We start from the raw sequence: 18725 nt of genomic DNA, 5'->3' as shown, positions 1-18725 counted from the left end.
ACATATGGTGTCCAGGGCACAACTGGGGGCAGAGGGTGGTCTATAGCAAGTGGCAATGGTGAGAGACTTGTTTCTGGAAAGGTACATTTTTTAAAGTAGAAGCTCGAATTGTTTGGACACAGACCTGGATAGTAAGACGGAACTCTTCAGACTATCTCTGCAGTAGATTTCAACACTGCCCCCTTTGGCAGTTCTATCTTGTCGAAACATGTTATAGTTAGGTATGGAATTTTCAGGGGTTTTGGTGGTCTTCCTAAGCCAGGATTCAGACATGGCTAGGACATCCAGGTTGGCAGAGTGTGCTAAAGCAGTGAATAAAACAAACTCGGGGAGGAGGCTTCTAATGTTAACATGCATGAAACCAAGACTTTTACGCTTACAGAAGTCAACAAATGAGAGCACCTGGGGAGTAGGAGTGGAGCTAGGCACTGCAGGGCCTGGATTAACCTCTACATCACCAGAGGAACAGAGGAGGAGTGGGATAAGGGTACGGCTAAAAGCTATCAGAACTGGTCACCTAGTGCGTTCGGAACAGAGATTAAAAGGAGCATGTTTCTGGGCGCGATAGAATAGATTCAAGGCATAATGTACAGACAGAGGTATGGTAGGATGTGAGTACATTGAAGGTAAACCGAGGCATTGAGTAATGATGAGAGAGATATTGTCTCTAGAGACGTTTAAACCAGGTGATGTCACCGCATATGTGGGAGGTGAAACTAGTTGGTTAAGGCATATTGAGCAGGGCTAGAGGCTCTACAGTGAAATAAGACAATCACTAACCAGGACTGTAATGGACAAGGCATATTGATATTAAGGAGAGGCATGCGTAGCCTGGTGATCATAGGGGTCCAGTGAGTGGTTGGGCTGGCTGGAGACACGTCGATTCAGACAGCTAGTAGGCCGGGGCTAGCAAGCTAGCAGAGGGGCCTTAGAGGGACGTCTTGATGGAGGAAAAGTCTGTTTTAGCCTCCGTGTGCGGTGACGTCGATAGAACCAGTCGTGATGGATTAGTAGGGTTCCGAGTAGCAGAGGGGTCCAAGTCCAATTGACAAAATAGGTATAGAGGACCAAGAAATTGTCCGATGGGTGTATACAGCTAACAGTCCAATATTCTCTAGACAGCTAGCGGGCTGCGGCTAGCAGATGGGCATTCAGGGGACGTCATGATGTAGGGGCCAGTTGAGTACCCCCTCGAGCAGACCACGTCGTAGTCCGGTCGTAAAGGACCGGCGGGGTTCCGTGCCCCGTACCGGCAGTAGAAGGGGTCCGGCTATTGTATCTCATTCTTATTGGGTATGATGCTACAAGCTTGGCACGCCTGTATTTGGGGAGTTTCCCCCTTTCTTCTCTGCAGATACTTTCAGGTTGGATGGGGAGTGTCGCTGCACAGCTATTTTCAGTTCTCTCCAGAGATGTTTGATCTGGTTCAATTCTGGGCTCTGGCTGGGCCACTCAAGTACATTGAGACTTGTCCCGAAGCCACTCCTGCGTTATCTTGGCTGTGTGCTTAAGGTCGTTGTCCCCACTCTGAGGTCCTGAGTGATCTGGAGCAGATTTTCATCAAGGATCTCTCTCTACTTAGCTCTGTTCATCTTTCCCTCGATCCTGACTTGTCTCCCAGTCCCTGCCCCGCAGCATTATGCTGCTCCCACCATCGTGCTTCACTGTAGGGATAGCGCCAGGTTTCCCCCAGACGTGCCGCTTGGCATTCAGGCCAAATATTTCAATCTTGGTTTCATCAGACCAGAGAATCTTGTTTCTCATGGTCTGAGAGTCCTTTAGGTGCCTTTTGGGAAACTCCAAGTGGGCTGTGATGTGCCTTCTACTGAGGAGTGGATTTCGTCTTGCCACTCTACCATAAAGGCCTGATTGGTGGAGTACTGCAGAGATGGTTGTCCTTCTGGAAGGTTCTCCCATCTCCACAGAGGAACTCTGGAGCTCTGTCATTGTGACCATCAGGTTATCTGTCCATTCCTTAACCAAGGCCCTTCTCCCCCGATTGTGCAGTTTGGCTGGCGGCTAGCTCTAGGAAGAGTCTTGTTGGTTCCAAACTTCTTCCATTTAAGAATGATGGAGGCCACTGTGTTCTTTGGGACCTTCAATGCTGCAGACATTTTTTGGTACCCATCCCCAGATATGTGCCTTCCTTCGATCTCATGGCTTGTTTTTTGATCTGACATTCACTGTCAACTGTGGGACATTTAAATAGGCAGGTGTGTGCTTTTCCAAATCATGTCCAATCAATTGAATTTACAACAGGTGAACACCAATCAATTTGTAAAACAACTGAGGTCACTTCTGGTGACTTTTTAAAAGGACATTCTACACCAAAATCCATTTAAATTAAATTATGGTGACACCATCCGAAATATAATTTCCCTTTAAAAGCATTTATAACCTGTATCCCAACTAATGCAGCATTGCGTCATTCAATAAATAGGCTGCCCATCTGCATTTACCTAATTGAAACCCCCCAAAATATTCTACAAATACACGTTTAAACTTGCCACTTCAGGTGTTTTTCTGGATCAAAATGGGGCTTAGGTGGTGGGTGTGGTGGTGGGCTTAGTCAATGATGCAGTCTCCGACCTAAAATTGTAGTGGCTCTCCTCTTGGCCGCAGAGACATTTGACTATTTTAAAGATAATTTCCTATGAATAATGAATGTTGCTTTTACATTGATAAAGTTTGATCATAAAATTACTCGTCTCCCCCGTATCAAACACTTGGATTCAGGAGGCAGGATTATTAATGGTATAGCGTGACATCATAATTTTAATACACCATGATATTTTCTTCCCTAATTTAAATAAGTACCGTAACCAACATCAAAGAAGGAGTGGTGTGATTCAAATAGCTAGATGTTGGGAACATTTTACTGTAGGGTGTCAGTATTATATAATTTTTTTTATTTTTTTTATTTTTTAAAATTTTTACCCCTTTTTCTCCCCAATTTCGTGGTATCCAATTGTTGTAGTAGCTACTATCTTGTCTCATCGCTACAACTCCCGTACGGGCTCGGGAGAGACGAAGGTTGAAAGTCATGTGTCCTCCGATACACAACCCAACCAACTGCTTCTTAACACAGCGCGCATCCAACCCGGAAGCCAGCCGCACCAATGCGCCAGAGGATCTGGTTAGCGCACACAGATCTAGAGGATCTGGTTAGCGCACACTGCGCCCAGTAAGGCAAGGCGACGCTAAGCCAATTGTGCGTCGCCCCACGGACCTCCCGGTCGCGGCCGGTTACGACAGAGCCTGGGCGCGAACCCAGGGACTCTGATGGCACAGCTGGCGCTGCAGTACAGCGCCCTTAACCACTGCGCCACCCGGGAGGCCCAGTATTATATAATTAAAAGTTTACCATATTCATCTATGGTAAAGATACTTATGTTTTCCCTTTTCATCTGTGTCTGTTGTTGGCTAGTTACTGGCTAGCTAGATCTTCAGCCAGGATGGAACAAAGGGGGGCAAGGGTCATTCAAAACCCCAACGCAGTTGTCATGTCAACACACCTGTTAGTGCTGCTGTGAACCACATCACAGAAGATGGTCTTAGTTGTTTAAGTTTACACAGATTTTTTTTTACAATCCCGATTTACAAAAAAATATATATTTACTAGGATATCTGAAAAGCCACAGCATGTTGATTGGTAATTCAACATGCTGTGCCTTTTCAGATATCCTAGTATGATGGTGGGTTAGGATGAAACATTTATATAGGTCAGTTATAAGGTGAGTTATAAGGTTCGTGCTGAGTACAAAGGGATAAAATCAGTTTACACTGATAACTTTAGCATTTTAGCTAATTAGCAACTTTTCAACTACTTAAAAAAAATGTGTTTGTTCTTTTTTTGAGAAATTGATATAGGGGAAACACTGACTCAGGCCGACTGTCTGTAGACCGTCAATGCGACTGTTGCACCTTTTCATCCTACTATTCTTCCTCACATCTCTTCACCTTCTTTCACATCCTTCCATCTCTCTCTCGCTTTCTCTCTTGCTCTCTCGCTCTCCTCTCCTCTCTAGATGTCTACAGAGCAGTTGGAGGCGTATGTCAACAGTCAGTTTGATGAGCTCCACCGGCTAGTTCGTCTGGAGGAGAAGAGGACCCTCCACCTAGTGGACCTGAAAGAAGCCTTCCTGACCGCCGCCGCCGCCGAGAAGATCGCTGAGATCACCGTCCACACCGAGCGGCTCCAGGAGGAGATGGCCTGTATCACGCAGCAGCTGGGCCAGCTGGACCAGGCTGAGGCACAGCCTGGAGCCGGAGTAGCCGCCATAGCCCAGGGAGGACCATGCCCCAGACCAGCGGTGAGGCACCTCTCCCTTATACACCACCATTGTCAGGGTAGATGTTACCACTGTAGGCACTGATCTTGGATCAGTGCATCATTGGGTGTGTAACGCAGCACCGACCTTATAACTGACCTATATAAATGTTTCATCCTAACCCACCATCATACTAGGATATCTGAAAAGCCACAGCATGTTGATTGGTAATTCAACATGCTGTGCCTTTTCAGATATCCTAGTATGATGGTGGGTTAGGATGAAACATTTATATAGGTCAGTTATAAGGTCAGTTATAAGGTCGGTGCTGAGTACAAAGGGATAAAATCAGTTTACACCACTTTTTTTAAACTCATGTTTAGTCTATGAGACCAGGCTAACACAGTAAATGTAAATACGGTTCACTCAAATTAGTATTATATGTTATGTTTGGTATGGTTACATAAGACCAGATGGTTACTTAAGGCAAAAATGAAATTAGGGTGGTTGTTCTTGGTGGATGGGCAGGCGTAGAACGCGAATGTTTAGCAACCCGAAGGTTTAGATTTCAAATCTCATCACTGATAACTTTAGCATTTTAGCTAATTAGCAACTTTTCAACTACTTAGCATGTTAGCTAACCCTAACCTCGCTAACGTTAGCCAGCTAGCTAAAGTTGGCCACCTAGCTAGAATTGCAACATATCATACGTTTTTCAAATTCGTAACATATTATATAATTTGCAAATTCGTAACATGTAATACGAATTGTAATTCATAACATATCATATAAAATGGGTGATGGTTATCCACAAATTAATACAAACTATATGAAACGTAACATATGATGCTAAATGGATTGTCCCGGATTTACCCACAGAATAATACAAAATGCCCTGAGACCAGGTTTTTTATTTGGGAAGCTGCGAGTGTAAAACTAGGGTGGTTTCTTAGATGTAAACATGTTTAGCACTGCATAGCTGGGGGCTTAAGTGTAACTATGTATGTCCTCTGGCTGCTTGTCAGGTACACACACACACAGAGAGAGAGAGAGAGACGCCAGCTGGAAATACTGTACCTCCTCTTCTACATACCAATCCCTGCCAAGGTTACTTTCTCATACGCCCACACCATTATTCGCACACTCATACAGTGACACACTGACATTTACATACGTACACATCTACACACACATACACATATGAATTCTCACTCACTCACATGCACACTTCCCCTCCCCACCCACTCCCCCTCCCTCATACTAGTTAAAAGAAGGCTCTTATTTCTACAGGGGTAAATTAAAAGATCCTCCTGGCCCATTACTCAACTGCTATAGTTTAACTGTTGGAGACTGGACTATTGTCTTCCCTGGTGGAGCCTCTCAGGCATGAGCCAGTCAGGGTGGCTGGCAGTCTATGGCCAGCCTGCAGATTGCTTTCCTGTGTGAAATGATCAGCTCGTGGTGGTCCGAGTTCATTAAGGGCCTAATTGAATGGTGATGGTTGCCCTGTTTGTTCTCTCCTGTAAGTAATTTCTGCTCTGAGTAATGCCCCGCTGTGACTTAGAGATGTCTATAGGAGTGAGAGAGAGAGAGAGAGAGAGACATGTACAGTGTTTGAGATGCCTTAGGGATATATGTGTGTGTATGATGAGGTACAAATATAAACATTTGTGTGTGTGCAAGAGATACAAGATAGGGAACGAGTTAGAGAGAAGACCCTAATACCAATTTATACACACAATCTAATCACATTCTCGAGCTCGTTTCAGTTCTTGCCGTCTGTATTCTCTGATGTAGTGGCCCCAGTATCTACTTACAAGATGGAAAAGATGCCAAAAGATCTGAGAGAGGAAAGCAACAGAAATGCACTGTATGAATACCAACAGACCAGCAACCACAAACCACATCTGAAAGAATAAGACTATGGAAATAATTTAGGATGGAATAATATCATCCTGATAATTATCCTTCCTCAAACCCCTCTCTAAAGCATACTTCTCATAATTGAGATGAGTCCGCTTGCTTTAGATCAGGCAAACGTAGTGAATATTACTGGAAATGTTCGAAGGATTTTAGGTAATCTATCACAAGACATCTAGTTTCCCTTTTGGGTACTTCGGATTATCACAGGTGTCTGTCATTTTCTCTGGCCCTCTGTTTTGCCTTTTCACATGTAAAATATATCACATGGTTTTTAAACAAAAAATTGAATGACAAAGCTGTAAAACATTATCCTAAATATATACCATCAACTTAGTGAATGCCACTGGTGTTTAATATGAGGGCTTCAGCATGAATTGTACTATGTCAATATGTCTTTGTTGAAAATGTTTTGTCGCCAAACTGGTGGCAGTTTTGAAAAAGGTCAATAGTTGGAAGAGTTGCAGAGTTAATTCAAAATAATTCCATTGTTGATTAGATGCTTTTTTTCATAAATTAGGCTATTTTCTATTGAACCATATGGTCTATCCTCCAGAAACTCATGGGAAATATGGACACAATTTAGAAAAACTAAATTTTTTAAATGTTATTCAAGTGTAAATTACCAAAGTTACCATAGATTGTCATACATGACTTGTTAATTACCCAAATTATCTGATAGTTTTGCAATTTTAGGCAAAAACATTAACATAATCCCATAATTTATCCTATAAGATACATACTAGTTTGAGAAGTCCAGTGCATAAATGGAGAATGATGCTTGTGCGTGTGTGTTTGTGTTAATGCTCGCTAGGCAGTTAGCCTAAATAGAGGTAAAGCTGATAAAGAATGGGCCAGCTGTTATGGCAGTTGCTGTGTACATTTATTACAGAATGAATGGGCTCCTGTTTTGCAGTGTAATCTACAGATCTGTCATTAAATCAATAGAGAGCGGGGCGGGCTGGCGGGCGGTAGGTAGGTAGGTAGGCAAGTAGCTCTACAGACGTACGCCCGCTGTGTTTACCCTCCAAACACCACCCACCATGATTACTGAGCACTGATCTGTCACCCCGGAGGAAATCATCCCTCAGCCTGTCTGACAGAACACACACACAAAGTCTCACATAGCACATGCACACAACCACACACATAGTCAGAGAATACACACACACACACACACACACACACACACACACACACACACACACTGCAGAACACACACAGCTAAGCATACAGACAAATACACACCGCAGAGCATAAACACACACACAGCAAAGTGCACAGACTGGAATGATACCCATACAGATAGACAATCATGCACACTGACCCTCTCACATGCCGCAGTGCACCAATACACAGACTAACACGTTCCATTGAATTGTGTGAGATGTGTTTGCACCCATATGAATCTGTGTTAGTGTGCATACTAGAATTAGTGTGGCTGTTTGTTTGAGCAAGTTACAGTAGTTTCCTCATTTGTACATGCATGCCTGTGTGTGAGCAAGTGAGTGTTTGACAATAGAGAGTAGAAGCAGTGGGTACAATCATGTGTAAAGCCTCCTGGCCTCAAACTGGCCTCGGACAGGGTCCAATCAGCCATTAGCTTGTCATTAGATGCCCAGTGTGCTGACCATGTTGACCCAGGCCTCAACCTGACCTGCTCCTAAACCAGACCAATCATGTCAGATCTTTTCACATCAGAGCTGACCTGATTGGTCAAAAGTGAAAAAATCAGATTTCAATCAAATGTATTTATAAAGCCCTTTTTACATCAGCTGAGGTCACAAAGTGCTTATACAGAAACACAGCCTAAAACGCCAAGGCAATGCAGATGTAAAAGCAAGGGAATTTGGCTGCCAGTCTAAACGCAGCCATAGAGAGAGAAATTAATGCCATCACTGTAGATATCACTCATTTGACATTTCACCAGTCTCAATCAGACCTGGGTTACTATAGTAAACTAGACCCCACCCATCTGGCCCACCCAGCCTCACAATATGTTCTTATTTTTACAATTGATTTTAATTCTGCACCTATTCAACTTATATTTTAATATCAAATAGTCCACTTTTAACTAAGTGGGAAGAAGGAGGGTAGTTCTGTTCATTGTGTCTTGATTGTGGACTACAGGAAAAGGAGGGCCGAGCAAGCCCCCATTCTCATCGACGGGGCTGTAGTGGAGCAGGTTGAGAGCTTCAAGTTCCTTGGCGTCCACATCACCAACAAGCTAACATGGTCCAAGGACACCAAGACAGTCGTGAAGAGGGCACGACAAAACCTATTCCCCCTCAAGAGACTGAAAATATTTGGCATGAGTCCTCAGATCCTCAAAAGGTTCGACAGCTGTATCATCAAGAGCATCCTGACGGTTTGCATCACTGCCTGGTATGGCAACTGCTCGGCCTCCGACTGCAAGGCACTACAGAGGGTAGTGCGTACGGCCCAGTACATCACTGGGGCCAAGCTTCCTGCCATCCAGGACCTCTTTATCAGGCGGTGTCAGAGAAAGGCCCTAAAAATTGTCAGACTCCAGCCACCCTAGTCATAGACATAGACTGTTCTCTCTGCTACCGCATGGCAAGCGGTACCGGAGCTCCAACTCTAGGTCCAAGAGGCTTCTGAGCAGCTTCTTCCCCGAAGTCATAAGACTCTTGAACATCTAATCAAATGTCTACCCATATTATTTGCATTGCCCCTCCCTCTTCTACGCTGCTGCTACACTCTGTTATTATATATGCATAGTCACTCTACCTACATTACATATTACTTCAATTACCTCGACTAACCGGTGCCCCCGCATATTGACTCTACCGGTACCCCCTGTATATATCCTCGCTGTTGTTATTTTACTGCTGCTCTTTAATTATTTTTTACTTTTATTTCTTTTTTTAGGTATTTTCTTAAAACATTGTTGGTTAAGGTCTTGTAAGTATGCATTTCACTGTAAGGTCTACACCTGTTTTATTTGGCGCATGTGACAAATAACAACATTTGATTTCATTTGTTTTAATGAAACGGAGCCGAGAGATGGAGTTAGCAGGGCCCTCCAGGGGAAGCTACAGTATAGTACTGTCTTGTTAGTCTCTGCGGTTCTCCTCTATAGCTGGCGGCTGGCTATAGATGGTGACTGAGGTGGCTGCTAATTAAAGTGTGAACAGTGTCTACTGTCAGAGAACTGATCCACCACTGGGCTCATTTACTCTCCTCTCATGTAACACACCGATATCTTTGAGAATAGCTTTTGATATGTGATGCCAGCTGTGTGAGGTCTTGCCATCTGTGTAGATGTTTGATTGTGTCAGTGTCAACCACAGTTCTGTGTTATAGTCTCCTGTATTTAAACTGCTGTTTCTCTTGTCTTTTTCAGCAGCGCGACATTGAGGCCAGGCCAAGGTAAGACTGATTCATAACAACCTCTTTTTATAGCATCTGGCAGAACTGGGAGAAAAATACCCTTTTAAATCCCCACACTCAGGTGGTTTTACAGTGGGCTTACAGGGAGAGGGGATCAGTATGTGACACACATCCATGCTCACACTCGCACGTACAGTAAACTCACACACACACACACACACACTTGTTTTACTATCCTTGTGGGGACCAAACAATTGATTCCCATTCAAAATCCCTATTTTCCCTAACCTTAACTCCTAACCTTAACTCAAAATTGCAAACCTAAACCTAACGGACGTTGCGTTTACTGTCTTTGTGAGGACCAGAATTCCTCACAAGGATGATAAAACAAAGAAAGTGAGGACATTTCGCCGGTCCCCACAAGGAATAAGGCAATAGCCAAAATGTCCCCACTTTCCTTGTTTTACAATCGTTGTGAGGACTTCTGGTCCCCACAAGGATAGTAAAACTAAAAACACACACACACACACACACACACACACACTTCTCTCTTCAGCCCTTGCACAGTGTCCCCCCCTCCTTTCCTCCTCCTCACCTTTAGTACTGTATGTGTGTCACGTCCGTGGCCCAGCCAGGCAATTAGCTGCTCTAATCTCTGTCCCCGCTGGAATTAAATGCTTGGAAAGGTGACGACTTGCCCTCTTTAATCACACGGCAACACAGAATGACCTGCCCCTGTCCGCTTCATTGGACACTGGGCCGAGCCGGGCTGGATGCTGGAGAGACACACTGTCCACTAGTGTGTGGTCAAGCTGTAGTCTGATTATTGGGGTCAACTCAAGCCTTCAGGTGGATCGACCGTGCTTCGGCAGCACGGTCTGTGTTGTAGTAAGCGGTCTGGTAGGTAGTCGTGTAGGGTGTGTGTGTGTCTTGTCTGTCTGCCTGCCTGCCTACTATCTGTAAGTCTGTCTGTTCATCCTGCCGTCCATCTGTCCACCTGTCTCTCTCCGACTGTCTGACTTGTAAAGGTGTGTAGGCTAGTGTGGGACAGTAGGTGTAACAGATAGCCTTTACCCAGTCACACACATATTGATTCCCTGACACTGACATGGATCTCAGAGGAGCTGCTCGCTCGGAGCAGCTGCCTTCCCATCACCCCCTGCTGTGTCCCTTTGGTGTGTGTGTCTCTCCCGGCCTTGATGTCAGGCTGCCTCCCCACCTCTCTCTCACACGTACACACGCATGCACACGCACACACTCACTCGCTCGCTCAGTAAAGGTCTGAGACACAGGCAGTGCCTCTGTCTGCCTTTCTGAAATGTCAGCCTCAGTATATCCGGTGGGAAATAAATGCTTTATCTGAAAGGGACTTTGTGGTTGAATAAAGGTTAAAGAAGACAGTGTCTTTTAAGACAGACACCATCAACAAGCTTTGAACTAAAAGCTTTAGAGAAAGACAGACAGCTCTGTGTTTTATCTTTGGAATGTTGTTGGATTTTCAGAACAGATAAGTGATAACACAAATAACCAAATAGCAGCTACGGCAGGGAAACTGAATAAACACATCAATCAGCATTGCCTTGTTTTGTCACACACCTGCAGAATATGGAGCAAGTACATAGAGGAGTTGGAGTATTTGTTTTGGAGAAATGTACAATATTTGCAGATTCTAGTGTTTTGTTTTTAATGGCCCTGACCCAGCCATGGAGAGGCCCAGTATAACTGCCAGCTCAGGGGCTGTAACTGATGGGCCTGCCAATGGTAATGCTGAGACCCAAGCACAATCCACTACTCTCTATCCAGACCAGATGGCTGAGAGTTGGGACCCCACGGTTGGATAACGCTTCTACAATGCCCTTGGTCAAGGTTAACCCACATAGATAGATATCTAACACACACTCTCTACCAGTCAAAGGTTTTAGAACACCTACTCATTCACAGGTTGTTGTTTTTTTTTTTTTTTACTATTTTCTACATTGTAGAAGAATAGTGAAGATATCAAAATTATGGAATGACACATATGGAATCATGTAGTAACCAAAAAAGTGTTAAACCACAGGATTCTGCAGCGATACGCCATCCCATCTGGTTTGCGCTTAATGAGACTATGTTTTTCTACAGGACAATGGCACGACACACCTCCAGGATGTGTAAGGGCTATTTACCAAGAATGAGAGTGATGGAGTGCTGCATCAGATGACCTGGCCTCCACAATCCCCCGATCTCAACAAAATGTAGATAGTTTGGGATGAGTCTGACCGCAGAGTGAAGGAAAGCATCCAACAAGTGCTCAGCATATGTGGGAACTCCTTCAAGACTATTGGAAAAGCATTCCAGGTGAAGCTGGTTGAGAGAATGCCAAGCGAGTGCAAAGCTGTCATCAATGCAAAGGGTGGCTATTTGAAGAACCTCAAATATAAAATATATTTGGATTTGTTTAACACTTTTTTTGGTTACTACATGGTTCCATATGTGCTATTTTGTGGTTTTGATGTCTTCACTCTTATGCTACAATGTAGAAAATAGTACACATAAAGAAAACCCCTTGAATGAGTAGGTGTTCTAATACTTTGAACGATAGTGTACACAAATGTATGCACATACACTACTCTTTTCCATCTTCATAAAATGCTGTGGATGCAGAATTTAGCCCAGCTCCCTGCCTGGATGAAGGCATCAGATACCAACTCGTATAAAACATAATGAAGTCCTAATGCAAGAAGAACGGGAACTAAAGGAAGGAGAGAGGGAGGAATGTGACTGGGAAAGTGGAGGGAATACATGTATTTTTCATTTCTGTAGGGTTATAGCTTACAAGCTTACAATTGTTGTGAAGAAGGCTTCAGGGCGCCCAAGAAAGTCCAGCAAGCGCCAGACCGTCTCCTAAAGTTGATTCAGCTGCCGGATTTGGGCACCACCAGTACAGAGCTTGCTCAGGAATGGCAGCAGGCAGGTGTGAGTGCATCTGCATGCACTGTGAGGTGAAGACTTTTGGAGGATGGCCTGGTGTCAAGAAGTGCAGCAAAGAAGCCCCTTCTCTCCAGGGAAAAACATCAGGGACAGACTGATATTCTGCAAAAGGTACAGGGATTGGACTGCTGAGGACTGGGGTAAAGTAATTTTCTCTGATGATTCCCCTTTCCGATTGTTTGGGGCATCCGGAAAAAAGCTTGTCTAGAGAAGACTGAGTGCTGCCATCAGTCCTGTGTCATGCCAACAGTAAAGCATCCCGAGACCATTCATGTGTGGGGTTGCTTCTCAGCCAAGGGAGTGGGCTCCCTCACAATTTTGCCTAAGAACACAGCCATGAATAAAGAATGGTACCAACACATCCTCAGAGAGTGACTTCTCCCAACCATCCAGGAACAATGCCTTTTCATAGCATGATGGCGCACCTTGCCATAAAGCAAAAGTGATAACGAAATGGCTATGGGAACCAAACATCAATATTTTGGGTCCATGACCAGGAAACTCCCCAGACCTTATTCCCATTGAGAACTTGTGGTCAATCCTCAAGAGGCGGATGGACAAACAAACACCCCACAAATTCTGACAAACTCCAAGCATTGATTATGCAAGAATGGGCTGCCATCAGTCAGGATGTGGCCCAGAAGTTAATTGACAGCATGCCAGGGCGGATTTCAGAGGACTTGAAAAAGAAGGGTCAACACTGCAAATATTCACTCTTTGCATCAACTTCATGTAATTGTCAGTAAAAGCCTTTGACACTTATGAAATGCTTGTGATTATACTTCATTGTTCCATAGTAACATCTGACAAAAATAACTAGACACTGAGTCAGCAGACTTTTTGTGAAAATTCTCAAAACCTTTGGCCACGACTGTACTCTTCTCTCCCTAGCTTCCTCTCCCCTGTGTTAGTGATGAGTCTCTCTCCCTAGTCCCCTCTCCCCAGTGTTAGTGAGGAGCCACTCTCCCTAGTCCCCTCTCCTCAGTGTTAGTGAGGAGCCTCTCTCCCTAGTCTCCTCTCCTCAGTGTTAGTGAGGAGCCTCTCTCCCTAGTCCCCTCTCCCCAGTGTTAGTGATGAGCCTCTCTCCCTAGTCCCCTCTCCTCAGTGTTAGTGAGGAGCCTCTCTCCCTAGTCCCCTCTCCTCGGAGTTAGTGAGCAGCCACTCTCCCTAGTCCCCTCTCCTCAGCGTTAGTGATGAGCCTCTCTCCCCAGTCCCCTCTCCCCAGTGTTAGTGATGAGCCTCTCTCCCTAGTCCCCTCTCCCCAGTGTTAGTGATGAGCCTCTCTCCCTAGCCCCCTCTCCCCAGTGTTAGTTCTACATAGACACAGGTCATGACCATACTTGTCATCTGGCTCTAATCGCACAATTGAAGCCTCTTTATGAACTTGGTCATGGTTTGCCTGTTTGTGTGTGCTAATGATGTATTATGAGATTCTCTTTAATTGAATCAATTTATATCCTACCAAGAGGTGCCATTGCCCCCCTTGCACATCTCTCACATAATACACCACACACACACATTGATTTGGTTAATGGTTTCTCATCATCGTCCCTGAGCCCCCTTGAAATAACTCTTCCCTGATCAGAGAGTGGTGTTGGTTTGGGAGATGGTAGGCCCACTGATCAATAGTTTGTGTGTGCGCATGGGTGTGTGTTAGTTTGTTCTGATCGATGGAGGAACAGGAGAGGTGCTTAGTGTCTCCACACACACCTCCTCACAGCATCCTGGGACAGCAGGGGATGGGCCATAAACAGTTAATTTCACAGAGCCAATGTGTCTCCCTGGAGAATATAGGAGGATTGGAGAGAAAGGGGGAGAGGGACAGCAAAAGAGGTGAGATGGAGGTGGAGTGCATGAGAGGGAGAGAGAGACAGAGACATTGTGCAACTTTGCAAATGAGAAGGGTGAGTTGTACTAAAGAAAGCAAATTAAACATCCCAATCGATGGAGTCTCTACATCTCTAAAAGTTGATCATTGCTTGCATTTTTAGATTGTTTTTCACCCTGGGTGAGTTGCAAGTTATGCTAGACAGGTGGTCCTTAAGGGACGAAGATTAGGAGAGCAGGGTTTTTGTTAGTTTTCTGATAAAAAGAAAGGCTGGACATTCACTGAGGCCTATGCCACCGGAATCTTCAATAATTTTGGTAATTAACAGAATCTATGGCAGTCTACCAAATGTATGTAGTTCTGTTTTTGAGCTGTTCTTGTCTATTAATGTTCTGTACTATTTCATGTTTTGTGTGGACCCCAGGAAGAGTAGCTGCTGCTTTTGCAACAGCTAATGGGGATCCTAATAAAATGCCCCAAAAATACCAAATCATAACTTTGGTAATTTATACTTGAATAACTTTAAAAAAATGTGTTCATATACAGTACCAGTCAAAAGTTTAGACACACCTACTCATTCAAGGGTTCTTCTTTATTTTTTCTATTTTCTACATTGTAGAAATTATGAAATAACACATATGGAATCATGTAGTAACCAAAAAAGTATTAAACAAATCCAAATATATTTTTGATTCTTGAAAGTAGCCACCCTTTGCCTTTACGACAGCTTTGCACACTTTTGGCATTCTCTCAACCAGCTTCACCTGGAATTATTTTGCAACAGTCTTGAAGGAGTTCTCATATATGTGTAACACTTGTTGGATGCTTTTCCTTCACTCTGCGCTCCAACTCAACCCAAACCATCTCAATTGTGTTGAGGTCGAGTGGTTGTGGAGGCGAGGTCAGCTGATGCAGCACTCCATCACTCTCCGTGGTCAAATAGCCCTTACACAGCTTGGAGGTGTGTTGGGTAATTGTCCTGTTAAAACAAATGATAGTTCCACTAAGCGCAAATGAGATGGGATGGCTTATCGCTGCAGAATGGTGTGGTAGCCATGCTGGTTAAGTGTGCCTTGAATTCTAAATAACTCACTGTGTCACCAGCAAAACACCATCACACCTTCTCATCCATGCTTCACGGTGGGAACATCACATGTGGAGATCATCCGTTCACCTACTCTGCGTCTCATAAAGACTCATCAGACCAAAGGACAGATTTTCACTGGTCTAATGTCCATTGTTCATGTTTCTTGGCCCAAGCAAGTCTCTTCTTATTATTGGTGTCCTCTAGTAGGGGTTTCTTTGCAGCAATTCGACCATGAAGGCCTGATTCATGCAGTCTCTTCTGAACAGTTGATGTTGAGATGTGTCTGTTACTTGATCTCTGTGAAGCATTTATTTGGGCTGCAATTTCTGAGGTTGGTAACTCTAATGAACTTATCCCCTGCAACAGAGGTAAATTTGGGTCTTCCTTTCCTGTGGCGGTCCTCATGAGAGCCAGTTTCATCATAACTTTGAAAATTCTTAAAATGTTCCGCATTGACTGACATTCATGTCTTAATGTAATGATGGACTGTCATTTCTCTCTGCTTATTTATTCTGTTCTTGCCATAATTTGGATTTAGTCTTTTACCAAATAGGGCTATCTTCTGTTTACCACCCCTACCGTGTGACAACACAACTGATTGGCTCAAACGCATTTAAGAAGGAAAGAAATAAAACAAATTAACTTTTAACAAGACACACCTGTTAATTTAAATGCATTCCAGGTGACTACCTCATGAAACTGGTTCGGAGAATGCCAAAAGTGTGCAAAGCTGTCTTCAGGGCAAAGGGTGGCTACTTTGAAGAATCTAAAATATAATACATATTTTGATATAACACTTTTTTTGGTTACTACATGATTCCATGTGTGTTATTTCATAGCTTTAGATGTCTTCACTATTATTCTACAATGTAGAAAATAGTACAAATAAAAAACCCTTCATTGTGTAGGTGTGTCCAAACTTTTGACTGTTACTGTATTATATTCCTTTTTTATCTGTCCATATTGTCTGTTAGTTTCCAGTATGTAGACCATATGGTTTAAGAGACAATCAATTACCTCTGCAACTCGTCCAACTATAGACTTTCTTCACAAGTACCACCGGTTTGACACCAAAACATTAGCACCAAATACACACTGACAGTCAAATAAGTGAGTAAAAAAAAGGAAAAAATTTCATGCCGAAACCCCATTATTTAACACAGTGCTATTAACTAAGTTGATGGTTTATATTTAGGATAATGTTTTACAACTTTGTTATTCTAGTTTTTGTATTTTAAAAGGATCTTATTTAATAATTATCTGTTTTTGTGATGAGGCCACATAGATGTCCAGAGATAATTACAGACACCTGTGATAATCTGAAGTGCACAAGGGCCACATACAGTGGGGCAAAAAAGTATAGGATTTTTTATGAATTTATTTGCAAATTATGGTGGAAAATAAGTATTTGGTCACGTACAAACTAGCAAGATTTCTGGCTCTCACAGACCTGTAACTTCTTCTTTAAGAGGCTCTTCTGTCCTCCACTCGCTACCTGTATTAATGGCACCTGTTTGAACTTGTTATCAGTATAAAAGACACCTGTCCACATCCTTAAACAGTCAAACTCCAAACTCCACTATGGCCAAGATCAAAGCTGTCAAAGGACACCAGAAACAAAATTGTAGACCTGTACCAGGCTGGGAAAACTGAATCTGCAATAGGTAAGCAGCTTGGTTTGAAGAAATCAACTGTGTGAGCAATTATTAGGAAATGGAAGACATACAAGACCACTGATAATCTCCCTCGATCTGGGGCTCCACGCAAGATCTCACCCCGTGGGGTCAAAATGATCACAAGAATGGTGAGCAAAAATCCCAGAACCACACGGGGGGGGACCTAGTGAATGACCTGCAGAGAGCTGGGACCAAAGTAACAAAGCCTACCATCAGTAACACACTACGCTGCCAGGGACTCAAATCCTGCAGTGCCAGACGTGTCCCCCTGCTTAAGCCAGTACATGTCCAGGCCCGTCTGAAGTTTGCTAGAGAGCATTTGGATGATCCAGAAAAAGATTAGGAGAATGTCATATGGTCAGATGAAACCAAAATATAACTTTTGGTAAAAACTCAACTTGTCGTGTTTGGAGGACAAAGAATGCTGAGTTGCATCCAAAGAACACCATACCTACTGTGAAGCATGGGGGTGGAAACATTATGCTTTGGGGCTGTTTTTCTGCAAAGGGACCAGGACGACTGATCTGTGTAAAGGAAAGAATGAATGGGGCCATGTATCGTGAGACTTTGAGTGAAAACCTCCTTCCATCAGCAAGGGCATTGAAGATGAAATGTGGCTGGGTCTTTCAGCATGACAATGATCCCAAACACACCGCCCGGGCAACGAAGGAGTGGCTTCGTAAGAAGCATTTCAAGGTCCTGGAGTGGCCTAGCCAGTCTCCACATCTCAACCCCATAGAAAATCTTTGGAGGGAGTTGAAAGTCCGTGTTGCCCAGCAACAGCCCCAAAACATCACTGCTCTAGAGGAGATCTGCATGGAGGAATGGGCCAAAATACCAGCAACGGTGTGTGAAAACCTTGTGAAGACTTACAGAAAACGTTTGACCTCTGTCATTGCCAACAAAGGGTATATAACAAAGTATTGAGATACATTTTTGTTATTGACCAAATACTTATTTTCCACCATAATTTGCAAATAAATTCATAAATAATCCTACAATGTGATTTTCTGGATTTTTTTTCTCATTTTGTCTGTCATAGTGTACCTATGAAGTGTACCTATGATGAAAATTACAGGCCTCATCTTTTTAAGTGGGAGAACTTGCACAATTGGTGGCTGACTAAATACTTTTTTGCCCCACTGTACATGTCTTGTGATAGATTACATTAAATCCTTGAAAGATACCACAATTCGGGTAGTTTACTGGCAAACTTCAAAAGTTTCCAGTAATGTACCATCACTTTACAACCCCAGTTGTGACGAAGATATGTGTGTCAGAAAGAGTTACGGGACTGTGATGTGCAGAAAGTCTGCTTAGCAGGGGAGGCTTGGCAAGCATATAAATCATGCAGTGTAATCACACTAATATGATAAGGCACGCTGGGGAGTCTGGCACTTATAAGGATGATAGGAGGTCCCTCCACTTATTCCTCCACTCTGTCACATCGCTATGGTCTTTCTCTGGAGCCATGCAATGCACCCTGATTTCCAGACCCGCTTTTTCATGCGTGGGACCTGTGCGCGTACATACACACCCATTTCCTCTGTTTTATCATGAATAAGACCTGAGCAGAAATAGCGTTACCTCGGAGAGTAGCGATTGCAGGGCTAAGGGCT

The 18725-nt window shown here is 43.7% G+C and overlaps 1 protein-coding gene across 5 annotated transcripts in view; it reads left to right on the top strand.

Annotated features, from left to right (window-relative positions):
• trim44 (tripartite motif containing 44) overlaps positions 1–18725 on the top strand; it is a 68500-nt gene that overhangs the window by 31652 nt on the left and 18123 nt on the right. For 4 of the 5 annotated variants that reach the window (XM_021600572.2, XM_021600563.2, XM_021600601.2 and 1 more), the window contains 2 exons: positions 4029–4313; positions 9559–9584. In XM_021600572.2, the coding sequence (XP_021456247.1) occupies positions 4029–4313; positions 9559–9584 (311 nt within the window). The remainder of the gene's footprint in view (positions 1–4028; positions 4314–9558; positions 9585–18725) is intronic. The other variant, XM_021600592.2, reaches the window with a different exon arrangement.

The sequence above is a fragment of the Oncorhynchus mykiss genome, chromosome 1 (assembly GCF_013265735.2).
Source record: "Oncorhynchus mykiss isolate Arlee chromosome 1, USDA_OmykA_1.1, whole genome shotgun sequence".
Classification (NCBI taxonomy): domain Eukaryota; kingdom Metazoa; phylum Chordata; class Actinopteri; order Salmoniformes; family Salmonidae; genus Oncorhynchus; species Oncorhynchus mykiss.
Note: the sequence above shows the minus strand (reverse complement) of the source record. Positions and strands in the feature narration are given on the sequence as shown.